The sequence below is a fragment of the Ornithodoros turicata genome, chromosome 3 (genome assembly GCF_037126465.1).
Source record: "Ornithodoros turicata isolate Travis chromosome 3, ASM3712646v1, whole genome shotgun sequence".
Taxonomy (NCBI): Eukaryota; Metazoa; Arthropoda; class Arachnida; order Ixodida; family Argasidae; genus Ornithodoros; species Ornithodoros turicata.
Window position 1 is genome coordinate 29071188 of NC_088203.1, and position 22648 is coordinate 29093835.

Sequence of the window (22648 nt, forward strand, 5' to 3'; positions counted from 1 at the left end):
AGAGGAGGACATATCTGAGGCGAACATTTCCCCTCTGGATAATAACACCGATAACGCGCCCGGTCACTTGCGCGTAAGTGAATGAAGGTGATGTGTAACTGCGGGAACGAGTATGAGACTTTCGAGCTATCGGTATCTATCGGTAGATAGCGGGCTGACATTGGCAGTTTGGCGCCTGTGATTGCCTTCTGGACGACAAATTGGCCAAATTCGACTTCTAATACCCTTGTTACACGGTCATCCTTAACCGTGGTTAGACAAACCGCGGTTACTGATAACCGCCGTTCGACCACAGTTACACGGCCGACCTAACTGCACTTACGCCGCTAACGGCGGTTAGAGCGAACGGAGCTAGGCAACCTCAGTTTAGGCTGCCAAACCGAGAAAATGGCGGCGAGCATGTCGACGGAACCGTGCGGTGAGAAGTCTTCCCAAAAGCGTATTGTTGGTTGGCGATACGCCATGTTGAACCCCCGCGGATATTTGGCTATGTAGTTTAAAAACAAGGTCGATACAGGAAAAGTATGTTAGGAATACATTCAGTCATTTTATATGTACCTGTAATTTTAATTTTATTTCTAAGTGCTCAATTTAGTAAATATTAATCCGCGGGATTGAAACCACGTGACCACACCAAACTGTGATGATACACGCCATGTAACAGCCGCGAACGGTGGTTTAGGATAACGGCGTTTAAGTAGGGTAACGGCAATTATTGAGAACCACGGTTAAGAATGACCCTGTAACAAGGGTGCAGCAAGGGAAGGAGCTATGTTCTGTAGACGATATACCGACTACCTAATTACATGATGATATCGTCATTATCAAGTTGATATCAAGAGTTATTAGGAGCTAAAATAGAGGATTGACAATCTATAGTCAGTGAGTGCCACTTGGGCCACGATTTGACCAAATGTCTGATGTTTGGGCTCCTTAATGTAAATCCATTTCCAAGTGACCAAAGAACAAACACGAGACAACAATACAGTGTGTTGCGTGTGGCCTTGCCTCCTGTTTGTTCTTTGGACAAACGAACTTGCGAACGAACGATTTGACCAAACGCTACTTCTCAGGCTGCAGCAGGGGAACAGCCAGCGGCCGTGGACTCAGCTATAAAATATAGATAAACAGAGTGCGTAATTAAATGATTTCATCTTCGATACCACTTTTATATCAAGGGTCACCACGAGATAAATTGAAGGTAGGGACAGTTTGGCGATGTGAGTGGTTATCTGGGCGATGATTTGATCAAACGCGACTTCGTTGGTGCAGAAACATTGGTGCAGAACTAAATGCGCTCAGAATCGAAGGAATCCGCAGTGGCTACGAATGCAGAAGGTCGTCGACCCACGAGGCGGTGAAGAAGTAGAGAACATTGAGGGGAACTTTATTTTAGTGTATTTACAATACTCATACTTGTGAACAGACAGTAGACCTCTACCAGAGAAACGTCATCACGACGTTGGTAAACACACTGAAGCCGAAACAAATCGGAAATGGAGGGCTGGGTTTCACGAATGGGCACTTTTGTTCGTTGCCTCCTGTTGAAAGAAAAGTAGGACCCAAGGTCCTGTCCCTTTCAGTGGCCATCGTAATCCCCTCAAGACCGTGGCTTTCGTGCGCGACCTTGTTCGACCCTAGCTTTGAGAGTAGTTCAACTCTACCAAATTGGTGGCGCTGTCGAACACTATGACGTCATCTGTTTACAAACAGGGATAGGTCTATTACAACAGGTGTTGCAGTTTCTAACTTAAATGCAAAACCATAGACAGTTTGTTCGTTAGCCATGTTTGCAGGAAGATTATTCCAATCATAGAGTGTGCGAGGAAAGAAAGAGGTTTCCTTGTAAAGTAGGAAAATGCTTATTGCCTGAGCCGCGTGCGTCCCCTATCAGGTGTGACAAATTAAATTCACTTTTTATTAACGGGAACAGATGCTTCAGCCGCTGTGCCTTGAAGTATAGTTCTATTGGTATTAAACTAGCCCAGCGACATAACACAAATGTGAATGTGGTTGTACCGTACAGACTTTCCGAATGGTTCGTTCCACTCGAAATCACACAGACATCTTATCACGCCATGTCCCGTATCTTGTCTTCGAAGCCCATTGGATCTAGTGCAGTGCCAGCCGCAACAACAACGAGAAAGAAGAAATTGCCGTTGCTCTTCGGTGTTGGTACGAGTTGCGCAACGGGCTCAAAGCTGATATCTGCCATTTGAATTCAGCGTGAGAGAGCCGCGACATTATGGCAAGGAAAAAAATTGACAAGATACGAGGCAGAAAAGTGAACTTGCACGACAAATCTCCGACACTGCGAACACTTAAGCGCCAACCGCATGAGAAGTTTTGCGAGCGGTATGGCGTCGCGCTTTTCTCAGCGACAAACGACGCTGGCAAAAAACGCTCGGAGCTCACCGCATGCAGCGTTTCTACAACGGCGGATGGACGGCGTCTCCATGCGAACGTTTCCGTAATCTCTCAGGGAAGGCAGCTCTACGCAACTTGATAAACACTTTATTACAAGTGAAGAATCTCGAACACAGGTTCTTTTGAGTGATAACACGCTGTAACGAACAAGATACTGCAGCAATGCACGCTCACGATGTCATATTTGTTGTGAATCCCGGTCCCGCTATTCACAAGGTACCCGCTTCGTGTATTTAGACGGAGCGAACTCAGCATTCCGGTTGACATCTTCATCAAGATGTTGCACACTTCTCCTTGTGTTTTGTGTGTTGGACACTAACACAAGAATTCTTAACATGGCTACTCTTAACAAGAACAAAGGCTTCTCCAAGGCTGCCTTCTCCCTACGCGAAAATTATTCGTGACTTAACATGACAAACTGTCAGATCTTGTTAGCCTCGAGGAGAGGCTGTGTGCGTGTGCGTGTGTCGTCCTTTCCAGTCCCCTGCACTGGGGTTTTATCGCTTTTAAAGAGGTGGTATCCGACAGATACTTGTCAAAGGAATGTTCGTCGATTGGTGCTTACGTTTGCGAATTATTTAGCCCGAGGCTTTAAGTGAAACACCCGGTATGTGGGGAGCTTCTGGTTCAGCTTCCCGCACTATGAAGTCACCCAGAAACTCACGTGTACATACGGATCTGAATACTGAATGTAGCTCGCGTCTGTGAAGAATATTCTTGACGAATGATGAACAAAGCTGCAAGCTGTACGGATCGGCCGGCACACCGTTTTCAACGGCTCAACATGTACTCATCCAGCATAAAGTGGCATTACAAGCGCAATCTCGAGTATCCAGAATTATCGATTTTATGCGCCACGCATGCATTATGTTTCATATTCTCACAATATGTGTTCTCTAATGTGACGCTGGAGGATCACACAGATTAATTAATTTTTATTCATTAATTATTTTTTAATTTTGAGAAGTCTCACGTCATATAGCGTGCGCAATCCGCCACGTGTCTGACAACGTTGCTCCTCGCAGGTCGACATCGGTCTCCTTGCTGGAACACGGACGACCGAGCTCTTGGTTATATTACCTGCTCTTGTGGAATACGAAGTTTTCCAGATTATTTCCAAAATTCGTGCAATGTTTGCTGACATATAATGTTGACTTAAACATCATGTCCCGCATACGAGTGCATCATTTTTTTCGTCCGTAGCAGTGTTGTGCCTGTTACCGAAACTATGTAACGGAATACCGCTACCCGCTATACTTGAGTCAAAAGTAGCGTAATACTAGTCGCTACAAATTCGAAAATGCAACGGGATGCCACTACCAAATAAAAGTACCGCAGATACGTTTCCCCTACTTAGTCTCGGCTCTCAGTCATATGGCATATCGTTGTCCAATATATCTAGCCTTCCATGTACGGGTTGTCAAAATGTCGTGCATATTTTGACATCGTGCGTACGACACACTGAAGCTCGTCGCCTTCTACAGTCGGAGCTGACAGCAATGGACGGCAGTCCGTTCAGGGCTTCAAAAGTACTTGAGCCCTGGAATCACAATGTCAGACACCGGGCGTTCTCCGCTGTAGTGAAATGTTTCCCGGACATTGTAACCGTCTCGAAACAGTCGTAACAGTTATCAAATAGCAGGCCACAGCGATCCCCATCGCCAAATTTCAGCAGGTACAAAGCTGTCACGTCGGTATGAAACGGCTTTGTGCCTGATGAATAATATGTGTGCCTCCTGAACGGTGTACTGGTGTGCCGGCTGAATATGTGTGCCTTCGCTGGAGCGTACTACGTTGCTCCGCGCTCCGCCGGTGAGGGGTGACATGGCACCGCGTATCCTTCCGCAGTGCATTCCTTCTCGTTTTCTTGCTCGTTGTCTGCACTGCAACCTTGCCTTTGAGGAGGATGACAACCTTGCTTTTTAAGTACAGGTTTAATGTTTGCTTAAGGTAAGTCAACCTAGCTGTGATGCATCGTACGACGCCTGCGTTTTACGCTTGTTTAACCATCGAAGTACATTCTGTTGCAGACAGTGGACGCATTGCAAATGGCGGCACGAGAGGATCAGCTACATCGGTGAAGCGATGATGTACAGCTCGAAGCAGGGTTAACTTGAACGCCACTTCGACCAGCGGAGCAAGGGAGGAGCCACCCTGGCGGCGTCTAGTAAAAATAAAGGGCGAAGAGGTTTTGACATCTCCATACTAGTCTGAGGGGTGTTCGCTGTGGCGTGCCGAAGAGTGCGCAATCCACGACTTGTCGAAAAGTCAACTGCGCATGCGCGATCGTGATACTCTCGACACCAGGGGATGCGGGAGCACTGTGCTTCACTTTGGTTGGGAAACATGGTTCTCGCATGCGAATAGGCTGTGAATAGGTGAACGAGATGCCAGTGCATTGTGTCGCTTTTGGCTGCACGAACTATTATCGGGGAGGCGCAGAAAATACCGTGGGCTTTTTCCGATTCCCATCTGCAAGGTTACATCCCCGGAAACGTCTTTTGTGGGTCCAAGCCGTGAAGAGACAGGAGCCTGATGGCACGCCGTGGCAGCCAAACGCTCACTCGCGGATATGTGGTGCCCATTTCATTACAGGTAATTAATCGCACTTTTCATGTCTGAAGTACTCACGGACAAAAACTTGAGCAATGTTTTCTTCCATAATTATAAGGGAGCCCATCAACGACAGAAGGGCACCCGGATTTCGTGCCGAGCGTTTTCACCTACAGGAAAAGGCCGGCTCAAACACTTCACCGCTACACCCGCTGGAAGAAACGAAGTAGACGCGCATCAGGTAACCACGAAAACAATTTTCATCCCATTTCGTAAGTTGGTTGTGATTGTCCGGTTAATCGCGCGAAAAAATATCAAAACGCGTGATGAATGCGTGATGACGAGATTGAGAATTCATTCAGTGGTCATGTAAGGTCGCCAGATGGACAAGCAAATAAGGCAGGAAGCAGTACAGAGATTACAAAGCATTAAAAGATAATAAAGGTTATAACAAGCACAGGCTATAATCAGTATGACACTGCAACATTTTTGTGGGTACGCACAGCTTACCGGTTCTGAGATGGTTCCATAGAGAAGACAAAAATTGTGATGAAGGAAAAATAAGAGATGGCGTGATCTAGTATTGTTGTTGGAAAAGTCTCGTCAGATTGTGTTTCGATGTTCACGTATTGCCATAGGTACTCCTGGAGCATGGGACATCTCTTGTGTGACGTGCAACAATGAGGAGCATGCTTCAACTGTTGGTTGTAGTCCTAGCCGTGCATGCATGTAGGGCAGTGTAATAGTCACAGGAAGTCAGTGGCAATGATACTCGTTTGTCTTAATTTCATTTACCCAGACAGTGGCGCTGCAACATCGACAGAGGGTCACGGTAGCCGACAGAATATTGACAGGGAAAGTCACCGAAATAATGACTGCTTAAGTAACTCACGGGGTAGCCAGGCCAGTGAGGAAGACAGTGGGAACACAATCAGCGTGCAAGTGACAGGCATCATTGAGGACACAGTTAGGTGTAGCACCCCGGCTACTGATGCCAATGTCCCTAGCCAGTCCGAAAAAAACTCCAGACAGGGCACAGATAACATTAATGCACAGTACCAGGACACTGTTGCCATGTGCGTTTTGGAAGCCCCTTGGGAGCCATTGGTTAATCGACCAGCCATCGACAATGACGTGGTCAACCTCAGTGACCCAAACCCAAGTGAAGGCACAATAAGCGTGGGTGACCGTGGTAAGATGTTGAAATGGTGTAGTGTAGTGAAAACGTCCTCCCTGCTGCATTTCTTTGCTTTTCCTGCTGCACAAACCTCAGACAATATGCTCTCTATTTCAGATCCTCATCAGCCCTGTTCATCATGCACTGCGGTTGTCAACAGAGCTGCTGCGGAGAAGATTGCATCAATGCAAAAAGAGATGGAGGAGTTAAAGGCAAAGATGTTATACATGGAATGCAGCCTGGAGAAAGCCAAGTCACAGCTTTTGAATGTGGACCTTATCAGAGGATCAACAGACAATGCCATGTTCTACACTGGCCTTCCAAGCTTTGAAGCGTTTACAAGTCTGTTTCGGTACCTCCACCGGGACGCCAGCAAGATGACGTACTGGGGACTCTGCAACCGTAAAGAAAATGAGACACGAGGCAAGCTGAAGGAGACCGAGCTTATTGACGAATTTTTTATGGTTCTTGTCCGCCTGAGGACTGGCATGCCTGGTAGGGAAGTTGCACGGAATTTCATGCTATCAGAGGGCCATTTCAGTCGTATATTTGCAACGTGGATCAATTTTCTTGTCCATAAGCTCAAAGCAATAACAACCTTTCCAACAGTGGAGAATATAAAGCCGTATTTGCCCAAGTCCTTTCAAGGTTTTGAGAACACTCGGCTGGTACTGGATGCCACTGAAATTCGTATTCAGAAACCCTCCTCCCTGAATGCGCAGAGACGAACGTTTTCAACATATAAGCACTACAATACCTACAAAGCTGTAATTGGTTGCACACCCGATGGGTATATTGCCTTCGTGTCAAAGCTGTGGGGTGGATCTGTTTCTGATAGTCTTGTGGTGGAGGAGAGTGGCATCTTGGACCAACTCCAACCAGGTGATGGGATCATGGTAGATAAAGGATTCGTGTTCCCTGCAATGCCACCACGCATTACATTGTACAGACCGCCATATCGTCAGAGTCACGAACCCCAGATGAGTTGTGCTGACGTTATAGAAACAAGACGTGTGGCGTGTGCCAGGGTGCATGTTGAGAGGGCCATTCGCAGAGTAAAGGCTTTCCATATCCTTGATAGGCCATTCCCAATATCTATGATTGATATTGCAGAGCAAGTATTTCATGTATGCTGTTTCCTTAGCAATTTTCGCCTGCCGCTTATAGCTGATCACTAACTGGATCTGCTAACTGCATGTTTTGTACATATTGCACAGCAAGTTGTTGTTCACCAAATACAAATTTTGCAACATACTCCTACAATGTCTCCAGTGTTGCTTTTATGGATGTGGGTTTACTCACAGTCATGTTCGTTTAACAAGAGGCATGTAACTGCTAGGTTAGATCAACTGAGGAGCAGAAAACTGCATTGTGATTAGTTACTGGCATTGCGCATAAATTCAATAGACAGATAAGTTGCGTAGGTTAAAGCATTTATTCCATCTTCTTTATTTTAAATTTCAGACCACGACCTTGCTCACACATGTAGTAGCCATTCTTCCATTGTGTGTATGACACATACTGTCCCTTTATGTACAGTTTTCCTAATCTTCTCACACGCTGCGTTAAAAGCTCGGGAACCAAAGCGTGTTTTGCAAAATGCAGTAGTGCAGGGAGCACTTCTGTCTCCCAAAACGTAACGTCAAAAAAGATTCTTTCAATGCTAATTGACCTCCCTGTGCTTCCGGCATTGGTCCATATGACAAAGTCGCACCATGTTGTTCCTGTGACTCCCATCTGACCCTGAACCTGATAGTAATATGCGTGGTCCCTGCGCAGCTGTACCTCTCCATTTACCAGCGTGCAACAAAAGGTTTTGTCTGCACAGGCCTCTATAGCTGTAAGTCCAATCTTGGAAAATGGGCATTTTACCTCTAACAGCCCCACATCTGACTGTTCCCTGACTATACACTCTAAGAAAAAAAGGTGTAATTTTCTACCTTTTGGGATAGAAGTGTGTTGTCACAGATTCTCAACCCTTTTGGGGTAGATGCGTATACGAAGAGGGGAGTCAAGTCCTGTAGATCACATAAACAAAATACAGAAGCCGACACTGAAGATTTTTGTTTAAGTTTAATTTGTACAAGCTTTCGCGTGGAGGTCCACGCTTCCTCAGGTACAAAGTGAAGTGGTGACACACATAAGTATATATAGTATAGACACTGCTGTACAAAGAAAGGGAAGAGGAAAGGAGATATGGAGCCACGTGTCTGTGTACAATGAATAGCTGGGCAGACGGATAAGTGACCTCTAACCGTTTAAGAACAGTAAAAGGTGTTGTTGTGAACAAAAAGGCTCGCCAACCCAGTTTCGCGGAAGGGGGGTCAGGAGTATGGGAAACGAGTGGCCCAGAATGGACAAAAGGGAAGGTTACGGATTATCTAACGGAGTACCAGACGATGACTGAAAGTGGGGATTCAAGAATTATGCACAAATAAATATAGATATATAGCTACTAAATTTACATAAGCGGATATAACGAGCCAGGACTAAGATTCAGACCATTTGGTGTGAGACACTTGAATTGCGAAATTAAGTAGGACTCTCTATTCTTACGTTTAATGTCGGTGCGGAACCCAGATTCTAGCAATACAATTTTCAAATCAGTTTCAAAATCGTGATTAGGTTGATTGAAGTGAATGGCGACAGGAGTTTGGCGGGCATTTAGGATATCAAATTTGTGGCCATAAAATCGTTTTCTCATTGTGTTGGAGGTTTCACCGATGTATTGTGAATTGCACTTGCTGCAGAATATCAAGTAACAAATATTGGGTGAATTACAGTGGAGTGAATGACGAATTTTCAAACAGAAGTCACCCAAAGTGCTACGGGCAATGGTGGACGGCGCGATAAATTTACAGGTCTGGCACCGTGTACTACCACAGGGATAACAACCCGGCGAGCGCTTCATCATGCATGATGACGTGAGGATGTCGCGCAAATTTTTCGATCTACGGAATACTACTAATGGGGGAGTGGGAAAAATTTCCTTTAATTGCTCGTCAGCATGTAATATATTGAGGTGGCGTCTAAGAATGGAATTGGTATTGACAAGTGATTTATGATATGTGGTGGATAAAACTACATTACTTAAGTCCTCTTTACGTTTCGGGGTGAATAAGGACTCCCTGGATAGGCTAGATGATTTGGCAAACGAGTAATGGATGAGTTCAAATGGGTAATTTCTTTTTTCGAAATCAGATACCATTTGCTGAGCATGTTTTACAAAATCAGTCTGATCTGAGCAGATTCGTTTCAGGCGCAAGAACTGACCATATGGAATACTCCTTTTCTGGTGATTGGGATGATAGCTTTCATAGTGGAGATACTGGCGCTTGTCCGTTGGTTTCTTGTATAGTTCAGTGGTCAGCCTACCAGATTTACATGACACTGTCACATCAAGGAAGTTGATGGATGACCTTGAATAGTTACAGGTAAATTTAATTTTGCTATGCAGAGAATTGAAGTGATCAAAAAATGACTGCAGAGATGCCTCATCACCAGACCAGAGGACAAAAATGTCGTCGATGAACCTGAGATATATAAGTGGCTTAAGGGGGAAAGAATTGAGGGCTGAGTTTTCAAAACGACCCATGAATAAATTGGCATAATTAGGTGAAACCCGGGAGCCCATGGCAGCGCCATGAATTTGGACGAAGTGTTGATCGTTGAATACGAAGTTATTACAGCTAAGAACTAGTTCTAAAAGGGGGATGATAGCGGGCATGGGAAGAATATCGGAAGGGTGAGAATTAAGGAAGTGTTCAACAGCAGAGAGACCTTCGTCATTGGGAATGTTAGTGTATAGCGAAACGACATCCATTGTTGCCAACAAAATGTCACCATGGTTACTGAAATGGTCATGGACAGCGTTAATTTTGGAAAGGAAATCGTTTGTGTCTTTGACAAAGGATGGGAGAAGGGGTGGGATGTGTTTGATGCAGTGGTCAGCAACTAAGGATAATTTCTCTGTCGGTGTGTTTATTCCTGAAATAATGGGTCTCCCAGGGTTATTGGGTTTATGAACTTTGATCAAAAGATAAAAATTACCTGGTGTAACGTTCTTAGGACGCAAGAATTTGGAAATATGGGACGGGATAAGTTTACTAGTGACGAGTTCATCAATTTTCTTATTAATAAGAAGACAAAAGGAAGGGGTTGGATCCTGATCGATAGCTCTGTAGAATGAGCGGTCACTTAACTGCCTGTCTGCTTCCGCGATGTAGTCGGATGTATTGAGAACAACTATACCGCCACCCTTGTCCGCCTTTTGGGGTAGAAAGTGGGGGGTAGAAACACTTCTACCCCTTCATTTCTACCACACTGGTGGAACAGTTCTACCCCTGAGTGTGAAGAGAATTCTACCCTGTTAGTGGCAAAATTCTGCCCCTACGTGGTTAACTGTTATTCCTCTGGGGGGTCTATCTTTTCTCTACATATGGAAGACACCTCTACCCCAAGGATGAGAAATATCTGCCCATGACGCTAAATATTCAACCATTCCAGGAAGACAGTTCTACCGTGAGTAGAACTGTTCTCCCTTGTTGAAAGATAATTTTTTTACCCGAAATGGTAAGAATCTCTGCTATTATTCGTGCAGTGCCTACCGGTGGCATATCTCTACCCGTAATGACGGGGCATTTAGACCTTGTAGGGAAATAGTTACTCCGCCTTTCATGAAGGACGTCTGCCCTTTTGAGAAGAACTTGACGTATAGTATTTGTGTGGATGAGATACAATATGTACGTAGACAACTGTTACTGGTCACAGCATTTTATTACTACGTCACAATTGGAATCGTACACTTGCGCTTACCAATGCGAAAGGTACATCCATTTTGAAGAACCCTGAGCACGCAGACACGAAAGAAAACACGACACAACACAGACGACTCCATTGTTGCATCCATCAGACTGCACAGCACTTGCATGGATTGTCTTGCACATAAATTCCACATGCATGCACCATAACAAGGGCATCGGGATAACTTCTGAGGGCTTGACGTTTCACACTACTGTGTCGCTCTAAATACACACGAATCTTCGCTCGGTGTGTAATAATATCTGCCCGGAGGAACACGTGGCAGGAGTGATGATTTGAACTGAAATGTAAATGGCTTTAATAGAGCATTTAAGATAAGCGATAAATAATAACGACGGTAATTGTTTCACTCCTCAGAAACATGTTTACATGTGTGATTCCCTCAGAAATAAGCATGCAAAAAGAAGAAGGCTACCCTGGCAGTGGGCAAAAGCCAAATAAATAAATAAATAAATAAATAACACAGAGCACATCTAAAAAAAAAAACATGACTCGAGCGATGAGTGCCTTCTCCCATCAAGCAGTGGCTCACCGTATGTTATGGCTCCGTTTCTTCATTTTCGAAGTGGACCCTGTAATCACATCCGGTGGGCGCCGATAAGGTGCCGAGCTAAAGTTGTCATGGCGACCTGCGTGTATTACACAAACGCATTTGCTCATATTGCAGTTTCATAGGATGCTGAAAAAGTGTCAGACGACATGCCGATCAACCCGAGCACGCAATGCGCAAAACACATCTGGTCACTGCATATAAGACGCTCGGGAAGAAAAATCTTGAATATCAAAATAACTCACCTGATTCTGTCCCAACTCCACCTTGCTTATGTTCATACCATTGCAGCTGAACCGATAACACCTTCCACCACGGAGATGCGAATACCCGACTCAGCATAGCCATTAGGCCGCACGCATGGCCTTCGGTGCAGCAATGTCCACGTGCAAACCGACGGTCTGTCACTTTCAGCGTTCGTCTCTATACTGACCCCTTTTACACAATCAGCGATTCCGCGCAAGCGCAGACACTCAGTGTTTGGTCGCTCTGGCTAATCTCTTGAACAGTGACCTCGAAGCTGGACCAAACGCCTTTGTGCGCAGGATTAGTAAACCTCAACTATTCTCGTCGCTTGAGTGACTCCATTTACGCTTCCATTAGTGACTCTGCTACGAAACACACAAAAAGAAAAAAGAGTCACATGAACCCTAATAGTGACAAGATTGCCACAGTGGTTCTACCGTCAGGGGGAGAGAGTTGAGCAAAAGGGCAGAAACAGCTCAACTTCAACCTGCAGTCAGTAGAGGGAAAATAGGTCGGGGAGAACTGTTGCGCTTCTACCCGTTTTCAACCTTTTTTCCTTAGAGTGTACGGTCAGGTGAGGCTGCTATGAAAGGGTACAGTGAGTGAACATGCAGACCAGTGCTGTGGACAGAAACATTGCGGTCTTGAGCAGCCATAAGTTCACAATAAGCACGAACAGCGACAGACTCATTCCTTCTCCCATAGGCAATTGCCTCTGAATAAGCAGAGTCCTTGGGGTACAGCAGCTGCTTCAATAGTCCATCGGGGGTGCGGCACTTGACAATTCGTTTGAACAGTGAAGATGTCAGGCGTCCGATTCTCTCCTTGTGCCACTCCTTGTTTTCGGACTGATTCATGGTTTGCAGTGTGATCCGATTCCTCTCCTCGTCTGTCAATGGCCTCAGGAACCGTTGAAACTCCTTGCTGATCAGTACAGCACCTTCCGTGCTGAGGTTGGCATCGTCACTGATGGGCAGAGATGGCTTCTTGGGTACAACGGCATCCTTGTTTGGGGCGGCATGCCGAAACCACAGCATAGACGGGTGGTGGTCTCCCATGTCTTCAAGCAGGTCTTTGTATGCATCAGTTTCGTTATCCCGCTGTTCTTCACATGGGTTGTAAATACGCCTCCTGCATTCCCTTGCTGGCTTGTGTACCAAGTGTTTTTGGAAATGTATTTCCTGCAGTGGTCTTGGAGAAGGGACTTTCTTCCCTGCAAAATGTTTTAATGAATAATGAGATGATGCTCACATGAATAAAACATGTTTGGAAGTATTAGACTTATTTGTATCGTCCCTCCGCTATTGCTGGGCCGCCTGCAGTGGCATACCGTAAAAGTTGTTAATTTCGCGGTCCTAATAACTCGCGAATCTAACTATTGTTAGTGAGTCTACGACAGCTTTTCGTAGAAATCTTCAACGGTGGATTTGCCACAGAATGCTCTATTAAATCACAGTGCGTTTTCAAGGCGAACCTCTTGATGGTTGCCTGCTGTTGGTCGCTATTTCAATGTCTTCCTTTTTTTTATGTCTGTAACAGTATTTTGAGGGACTTTAAATTCGCGAAAAAGTTTCGATCGCGAAATTCACGAAAATTAGGTCCTCCGAAAATTTATACTTTTACAGTATACAGCAAGCGTTCTTTATCACCAGCAAAAGTTGTGTAAGCCAGTGAAGCAACGTGATAAAGACGACGACCCCAGGCTTTTAGTCAATTTTCAACAGCAAGCAAGCGTGTACAAACCTTGTGAGGGCACAATCCAAGCGCACGGGAGATCCGTGCATGTTCTCACTCCAGACTGTGCTGCATCTGCTACGAAAAACAGAACAGCAGCCACGTGATGGCAAGTTTCGCTGAGCCTGCAATAAGCAAATGTCACCATCACGAATTCGCGCACTACTAATGAACGAACGAATGCACAACTTACCCTGCTACGCACTGGCAGTGAGCCCCACCGATTCGTCCATCCTCCTTCTTGTACCATGCAGATACAGTGTAGAAGCCTTTTCTCATCGACGGCGTACAGGTAGCCCTTAGTAGCCCAATACCAGAGTTCTCAGTCTCTTCATTCAGCATCACGTTGCGGACGAAACCTTCTTCTTTGAATGCCCAGCCGCGATGTGCTTGCCGAAGAGAACACGAGGTGCGACCTAAATATCGCCAAATTTCGTCCTCGGTGACTTTTTTGCAGCGTGAAAGGTCCTGTCGCCATCCTAGACTATTGAAGGGAAAAGGGACCCAATCCTCGCAGATCATTGCACATTCAAAGCGACACCGCATGCACTGAACCAACAGAATGTACACAACGCGCAACCCCTTTCAACAGGCTTATTTTCCAACCAATATACCCTCGAACGCAGCAACGTGGCAGCTTTCGCCCACAGTCACAAGGGCGCGCTGCGATTTCAACAAGTCGTGGATCAGGCTAGCATAATCAACGCTGCGCTCGTTTGTTTTGAGCGACCGTGTCTTAGGGATTGCGAAGAATCGATGATATCCCGATGGCACGCGCCAGTTAGCACGTACGAACCAGTCGTCTCTCACCTCTCCTAAACTTCCAAAACTAAAATTACGGTGAAGTTATCCAGATGAGGAAAATTTTCAGAAAAAGGATTGTGGGTAAAAAAAAAAGAAAACAAAAAACTGTGTGTACTAATTGGCTGTTCTTCCGAGAAACGCGAAATGTGACACCATGAAAGCATTGTTTTCTTATTATTTAAAAACTCGTTACGATGGTTTCACGATTACCATCGTTTATTATTTCAAGCCTCTTTGCATCCTCTATTCTGAGCATAGTAAATTTTCCGAAAGAGAGAAGTTGTTATTTATTTAATTCGATCACACAAAGCGTTTCACATGACGCGTGTCCATGCGCCAACCTGTTTTCAGGCGCGTGCCATGACATCGATTCTCCGCATTATCTCAGACACAGTCGCCCAAAACATAAAAGCGTTGATGACGCCAGCTTGATTGGGCACTGTTCGACACACCACAGTGAACACCCCTCCGACTGGAATGGAAATGTCGAAACGCCCTCTGCCTTCATTTCTGCTAAAGGCCGCCAGGGTGGCTCCCATCTTGCTCCGGCAGTCGAAGCGGTATTCCAGTTAACTCTGCTTCAAGCTGTACGTTACAAGCGAGGTTAATTGTATTCTTTCGTTATAGGTGACCGTGGGACTGTATAGATTGCAAGGACGTGAGTTACAAAATGGTGTACTATTCCAGCATTCACGTTGGAACAATACCAGCGTGGTATTCACTCCGGTTTCTTTACAGGTTTCCTGTCTCAACGGTCACACATACGTGTGCAAAATTGCAACTGCTTCTCACATCGAAGCGTGTCTGGTGCCACTTGATTGGACAATTGTTCGTCGGCCATTTCGTTTGAGGAACTGTCGTGTTCGTCACTAAGGATGATCTTCATTGAGCTTTGCAGTGCCAGCCTGTTCGAAGTTTCGAGGATTGTGTGTTCGACGTTTGGAGGACTGCCTGGTGCATCGGATGGGTTGTGTGTCCGTGCAACGTGTGCTCCATATGTGTGTGTCGGGAGTAGTGAACCGTGTATGCTTTCCATTCGGCAAACGATGATGTATTGGATGCAATTTAAATGTATGTGCAAGCCAATAAAATTTTGTGTTTCATGTTCGATGCCCTTGGAGCATTTTCTTCCTTTCTTTTTCTTTTTTTGCGAAGTCTGGAGGTCATCTTTCTGTTAGGGAACTCGAGAGGCACAATGTGTCTCGCGTATTAGTGGGTACAAGTAACCCTTCAATAGGTCGGATACATTGTGGCTCCTGGTGCTAGCAGGGATACCAGTTGTTTCAGGGGGCACAGGGCGCCTGCAGCATTCGCAGGCACCGCGTGCCTCTTGAAGTCATCTGGTCAGTTGATCAGACGGCACCTATCCGTCACTCGGTTTAGAGTGTACGTGTGTTTTATGGGTTTTGCTGTTTGACAGTTTGCGTGTTGCGTGTTTGCGCGTTCTGGGACATCTCAGTGTGTATGCAGTTGTTTTCTGTGGAATCACCACCACCACTAAGCATCATCATCCTCTTCATTGGCATCATCATTACAGGAGTTTTCACCCAAAGTAACTGGTGGAGGTGGTGTGGAGTTGCGGGCCTCACATTAGTGAAACCAAAATTGCCATTTTTTTGTGACCAACCAACGATACCTAGCCCTGGAGGGCCATTTATATTCTTCCAATTAGTCCACATGGAGCATAAAACAAACCACAAGCTACAACCAAGATAATTGATACCATTCCCGACATTAGCATTAGGCAGGTGTGAAATAGGGTATGATAGGACTCGAACCCACAACCTTCGAGTCTTCAGCACGACCTTCGCTTCCATCAACGACCGGATTCTTTTAACGGTTTATTATAATAAAGGCCTGAGCAGAAACATAAGCTGTACCCTTCCCGTTGATGAGCTTTTTCACAAACCGATTTATCCCAAGCAGCAAAATGCACTGAAAGTCGAGTGCAATAGGGGTGGACGGGTAGATGAAAGGCCTTGAACAGATTCATGAAACTAGAGAACATTGATAAGACACATACCGTCCACCCCTAATGCACTCGACTTCCAGTACATTGTGCTGCTTACACTCGTTATCGTACACCAGAAGGTTTGTAATCAGATAAGGGGTCTCCTCCTATCACAGGCGTGCTTCATGCATCGGCTGATACAAGCACAGACACAAATACACACGTAAATGGGATGATGATGTGGTGGGTCATTCTCCGCCGTTATGGGAGTACACTGCCCCATTGCGCTTGTGAAGGGGATAAGAAAGTGATGATGATGGAAAGGTGGCCTATTAGAGTTCGTCCGTTAGTTCAGTGCCGGAGAGCAATTCAGCAACAACTCGTAGGCCTTGCATCAAATGTGAGGGGTCCGACATGGTCCGAGAATTGTGGCTAAATCGAACAGCATTGATACAAGCATTGCTGAGCAGTTTCCATGAGGCCGCGCTCGCGATCGTGCTGTCCGCAGACCAGGAGGAGGTCACCGCGCACACCACACGTGCAACACAGGCTGGACGCGCCGACATCGAGGAGGTGTTTGAAAGCCGGCGTAAAAGCCACATTAAGTCTCATGGTAGACTGTGGTGAAGGAACGCGGTATTCGGCATGGGGGGGGGGGGGGGGTACGGGACAATGTGGGGTCAAGGGAGTAAAGCAGAGAGTGGGTGGTAATGCCAGGTTGCCATTCAGAGTGCATCTTGGGGCCAGTGAAGCTCGAGACGAGGTAACGGCGGTCCCCCCCCCCCCCGAGATAAGATGATGGGGACACCTGCGGCTGTTCGATCTCCGTCCTCGTTTCCGCGGATGCCCACATGACCGGGATCCACTGGAAGACGGTAGAGTGAGCCTGTGCGCTTGCTTTCTTATATACCTGCAGAATCTCAGTGACCACAGGGCTGAGGGACAGGCGGCGTCCCATAGTTGCCACACACTGCCCAAGCAGCACAGAGGACCGGGAAAAGGTTGGGAAGGCAATGGGGCTACTGGTTCTGCAAAGGCCGGCATTGAATGCAGGAACCCGAGGATATGCCGATAGTATCCCACTACCAAGAGAATGGAGAAACGCGAGAGGGAAAAATTGTGAGGTCGCTCCCCGAAAAATCCCCGATAGTTACCCGATTCGTGATCACGTGGTAGATGTTTAAAAAAAAAGGAAGAAGCAAAATATTATGATTTCAACCCGTTCATTCCCCGACACCTTGCCGATTGCATATCACGTGGCCGTGCCTCTTACGGCGCAGGAAAGCGCACTTTTAGGGCATCCATGCAGCGGCTGATGTAATGCATAACCATCAAGTTGCCACGGCGGCTACAAATTCAAACGGCGAGACGCGAGATCAGAGAGGGTGAGAGGCGACAGTGACAGGTGACAGTTGAGAGTTGGACGCGTTGCGGTGAGTTCGTTTTGTTGATTTTTGTCTTCGGTTGCCGTAGCAAGGATCGTGTAACTTCTGTGCAGTATTTGCGTGTATTTTAGTGCGCTTTCTAAGACAATGTGGTGACAGTGGTCCCTGCGCAACGCATTGTCGATTTCCAGGAAGAGTTTTCACAAGAACCGGACGGTGAAACGGCAACCGTACTGCACATGGTGGTGCTTCTGATGTTCGAAGGTATGAGTGATGACCGTGATGTTTTGCTTACTGTTAACTAGATGTTTCATTTTAAAAACTTAGGAAGAACTCAAAGAGATACAGATTCCGAACGTATCGTGAAGAGGAAGGGGCATATGTCGCGACCTGCATGGAAAACAGGAGTGTCATGTGCTATCTTCTCTTAGAAAATAGAAGATGTGAGGAGGCCAACAAAACGTAAAGCTCCCTGCAGTCCGTGAGTGCATCGCACAGTCAGGCATATGCTTTGTCTAGACACAGTGAGTGATCAGACTTATACTACGTAGTACGCATATATGGAGATGCACTTATTATTTCTTTCTGCTTAGTGTATGCTTTGAGCAGAATAAACAGTATATTTACTTGAGCAATATGTGCATTTCCACGTAGTATTGTCGATTATGCATTCAGTGGTCCCAGCTGCCAAGTGGCCGGATCCCGGACCACTTGCAGAGGGGACCAATGGATCAATTCCACTAGTTGCACTTCAGGTGAAACTGGTTCCACTTTCAACTGGTCCTACTCACTAAGTGGTCCCACATTCAAAGTGGGACCTGTCCAATAAACCACTTCGAAGTGGTCCCACTCCAGGTTTTTGACTCAGCCACCGATATTACGCTACACAATGATGATTCCTTATTCCCGAACGCTACCATTTGCAAGTTTCACGTGTTTTTGAAAATGTTGGTTCGCAGATAAAAGTTGTATTTTCTCAAAGTGCTGATTAAGTTTGAGTTTTCATGAGTGCTATTGCAGATGAGGTAATTGGGATGGCTGTTCGTGATGCAAACTTGCTGTATACATTACCAGGAAAAGATCCACAAATTCCACAAACTATACCAAACCTTACACATAGACGAGCATCCCGAGAAAAAACTGGTTTGAGAGCAGATGATCAGTTGAACATCATGAACCCAGACATACGATGTACTCTCAATAACCTTACCACCACAACATCTTCTAGTTTTACTTTGTGTGACAGCGTTGGCCTCTGTTAAATGCTGTTCTGATATTTTCTCCATGTCTGAACTGTCCCAACTGCATTTAACTTGTACACGGTTGTCGTCGCGTGTCTTTTTACCTCTTTTACTGTGACTTTTTACTTTTGGCTATATTGCTACAGTGAGTCTTCTTGGACCCTGCAAGGGTGCTTCATTGTACTTCCCTTTTGACAAGCAAGTGCCAGTTTCATTTTAAATCGAACAACGTATGAAAGTCGTATTTTTTAATTCGCCCAGAAAAAATATATGTTAGAGGACAGTCCAAACGACGCAAATCGCGCCACGTGCGATGCTCGTGCGTGTAGTAGTTTCCGCGTAGGAGAGGAGGAAAGCCGGAGGCTGCTTGGGCGCGCTTTCTTCTGGACCGACTTTGACGGGATCTAGCACCGCTGATTTTATGCCTAGGAACTGGAGGATTTTTGTGATTATAGGCTGCACCATAGGCACTGTCGACAGCCACCCACAGAACTCTGAGAGCCACAGATGTTCTATTAAAAAATGCCAAACTTGGCGTAAACGTTCAAAAAGGCCAAACTTTGTTACCAATTCTCTTCATGACGGAACGTCTGAGAACATCGAGCATAGTCCCATTCGATAGGACGTTGAAAGAGCTTTCGTGCTGTATAAAATTCATTTTTCTCAGCCCAGTTGTTTCTGTGTTATTAGCTTGAGAATCACACATGGTAGGCAAAAATTGCCATTGTTGCATCTCAATTTTCTCAAAAATGCTATCTTCGATTTCCTTGATTTTTTTTCAAAAGGTGGCGTCATGTCTCTACTTTAGACGCCAAGTGAGACAATCTTTTATTTTTGCCGGAGAGACGCGCAGCGATTTTTTTTTTTTTGTCAGGCAGGGTGCACGAGGCTGCGGCCTTGCGCGCCCCACCCACGGGAACGCGACTTTCAACCTCTTCTTTGCTACATGTGTCCCGTTGACGGAGAAATCAATGACCACACTGCGTGAGCTTGTTCTAGTGTCCCCGGAGCATCACTTTACGTTTACCCAATGGTCTCTCAGTTCCGTCAGGCTCATTCAAACCGTGGGAGAGTACATGAGTTGCCTGTGCGCCCTTGACGAGAAGCCCCAGTTCGACGAACATACCGACAAAGCAGTGAGAAGAAAGGAAGCGCTTCGTAGAGATCTTTATCCACTGGTAACATCTTAGCTTTTGTTTCAGGTTGCCGCCAGTCCCTCAGGCAGTGTGAAAGGCACATCCTTTTCATCGATAAAAGAACGAAAACCGAAAGTTTCGAAAAACGTAAAATGTGCCCATTGTGAGACCCCTGCAGGTGGTGGCTGCCAGCATTGGATTAGCATCATCCGATAGCTTTAGACATGACCTTTCACATGATATAAAGTGACCGGGTTCAAGCGCATTCTTTGTCCGCCTAGTATCGCAAAATCACGAGTGGTATGCGAAAATTTTGCATGTTTGATCTTAATTATTTCTAAAAAGCCGGAATATTTTTCACGATTTATTCCACAGGGGCAGAATTATGCCGGTACTTTGCGCTGCTGGTAAAGTACCTTTTCTCTTTTTGATTGAGACGTAGGTCTACCTTTCCGCGGAGCGATTTTTCCACACAAAGGCGCTCTTCGTATGTTTACGAGCGCGTTTTGCTTCGTAGTCTTTGCTTTGTAATTAAATGACCAGATGTTGCATTATGTACTTATTTTGCACTTATGGTAAGTATGTTTATTTTTTTCCTTTGGAGACGCAGGGCAATACTTTCGTGGGCGACTTGAACTTGCTATTACGCACTTTCATGGGAGTCGCACGCACGACGTGTGCGTATACGCACGTGCGCATATTCACTATTCTCCCGCACATGTGCTTGAGGCAATACACATACGCACGCTATGAGGCTGTCGTGCGAGTTAATATTAAGAAGGCAGAACTACGGCCACAGGGGACAGAAAGTTACAACATCTGAGAATACAAACTTGTGGTCGCGTGGTTGCAGTCGCCTCTTAGCTTGGGCGCAATAAGTGATGGTTCCGAAGGTGTGCATGCTCTCTTTAATTAGTTTTATGCTCCGTAGCGTTATTTCGGAACCACGACGAGTGGTACAAAACCCGTAAGACCGCTGTGATGACAGTTGCTGCTCTCAAGTATAACACTTTCGCCCTCACCGAGATGTGTCAGTGTCACCGTGGGAATCAAAATTTCCGACAGAACAACGCACAACTAAAATCCCTCGTTTCCGGTAGCCGTAGGTACCTTAAACCCTCGGTGTGGTCTTCAGTAGTCCTTCTGGCATCCATGCGCTTGAACCCATTCACTTTATATCATGTGAAAGGACATGTGTAAAGCTATCGGATGATGCTAATCCAATGGTGGCAGCCACCACCTGCAGGGGTCTCGCAATGGGCACATTTTACGATTTTCGAAACTTCCGTTTTTCGTTATTTTACCAATGAAAAGGATGTGACTTACACACTTCCTGGGGGACTGGCGGCAACCTGAAACAAAAGCTAAGATGTTACCAGTGGATAAAGATCTCTACGAAGCGCTTCGTTTCTTCTCACTGCTTTGTCGGCATGTTCGTCGAACTGGGGCTTCTCGTCAAGGGCGCACAGGCAACTCATGTACTCTCCCACGGTTTGAATGAGCCTGACGGAACTGGGAGGCCATTGGGTAAACGTAAAGTGATGCTCCGGGGACACTACAACAAGCTCACGCAGTGTGATCATTGATTTCTCCGTCAGCGGGACACTTGTAGCAAAGAAGAGGTTGAAGGTCTCGTGCTCGTGGGTGGGGCGCGCAAGGCCGCAGCCTCGTGCACCTTGCCTGACAAAAAAAAAATCGCTGCGCGTCTCTCATGCAAAAATAAAAGGTTGTCTCACTTGGCGTCTAAAGTAGAGACATGACGCCACCTTTTGAAAAATAATCAAGGAAATCGAAGACGGCATTTTTGAGAAAACTGAGATGCAACATTGGCGATTTTCGCCTACCATGTGTGATTCTCAAGCTAATAACACAGAAACAACTGGGCTGAGAAAAATGGGCTCTATACAGCACGAAAGGCCTTTCAATGTCCTATCGAATGGCACTAAGCTCGATGTTCTCAGAGGTTCCGTCATGAAGCAAATTGGTAACAAAGTTTGGCCTTTTTGAACGTTTACGCCATGTTTGGCATTTTTTAACAGAAAATCTGTGGCTCTCAGAGTTCTGTTGGTGGTTGTCGACAGTGTCTATTGTGCAGCCTATAATCACAAAAAACCTCCAGTTCGTAGACATAAAATTAGCAGTGCTAGATCTCGTCAAAGTCGGTCCAGAAGAAAGCGCGCCCAAGCAGCCTCCGGCGTTCCCCCTCTTCTACGCGGAAACTACTACACGCACGAGCATTGCACGTGGCGCGATTTGCGTCGTTTGAACTGTCCTCTAACATATATTTTTTCTGGGCGAATTAAAAAATACGACTTTCACACGTTGTTCGATTTAAAATGAAACTACCCCACTGAGACCAGACGAATGCTGCTTTGTAGCGGTTTTGGTAGGCTGGAAAATATGTGGTCACTTATAGTCAATCTGCTTCTGTTGTTTACCTAATAATAAATGAGAGCGTCAAGTGAGCGTCATGTTCTTTTTGGATGCAGAACGCCTTCCGAACAGCTGTAGGAGGAAAGCTTTCTTTTCTGTGGTACGTTAAAAACTGTCGGTACTAAAATTGCGGCGATTTTCAATCCAGCAAATACTGAAGAAATAGTCAGTTTTCATTTTATCGCTCGGT

The 22648-nt window shown here is 45.9% G+C and overlaps 3 protein-coding genes across 3 annotated transcripts in view; 2 read left to right on the forward strand and 1 right to left on the reverse strand.

The window, feature by feature from the left end:
- Positions 1–22648, forward strand: part of LOC135390142 (ADP-ribosylation factor-like protein 13B) — a 288978-nt gene that overhangs the window by 141553 nt on the left and 124777 nt on the right. The gene's annotated exons all lie outside the window — the stretch shown is intronic.
- Positions 6646–7924, forward strand: LOC135390138 (uncharacterized). Its single transcript, XM_064620129.1, has one exon. The coding sequence runs from the start codon at positions 6646–6648 to the stop codon at positions 7333–7335; it is 690 nt and encodes a 229-aa protein (XP_064476199.1). The 3' UTR covers positions 7336–7924.
- On the reverse strand, positions 12332–14066 carry LOC135387654 (uncharacterized). Its single transcript, XM_064616762.1, has 3 exons — positions 13702–14066; positions 13518–13633; positions 12332–12987 (listed from the first exon to the last, which is right to left on the reverse strand). Exons 1-3 carry the CDS (start codon positions 14052–14054, stop codon positions 12332–12334), a joined length of 1125 nt encoding a protein of 374 aa, XP_064472832.1. The 5' UTR covers positions 14055–14066.

Coding starts and splice junctions, on each gene's coding strand:
- LOC135390138 (XM_064620129.1), top strand. CDS start 6,646: ATGCCTGGTAGGGAAGTTGCACGGAATTTCATGCTATCAGAGGGCCAT.
- LOC135387654 (XM_064616762.1), bottom strand. CDS start 14,054: ATGCGGTGTCGCTTTGAATGTGCAATGATCTGCGAGGATTGGGTCCCT. Junction 13,634..13,701: donor CACTGCCAGTGCGTAGCAGG/GTAAGTTGTGCA, acceptor TGCTTATTGCAG/GCTCAGCGAAACTTGCCATC. Junction 12,988..13,517: donor TTGGATTGTGCCCTCACAAG/GTTTGTACACGC, acceptor AACATTTTGCAG/GGAAGAAAGTCCCTTCTCCA.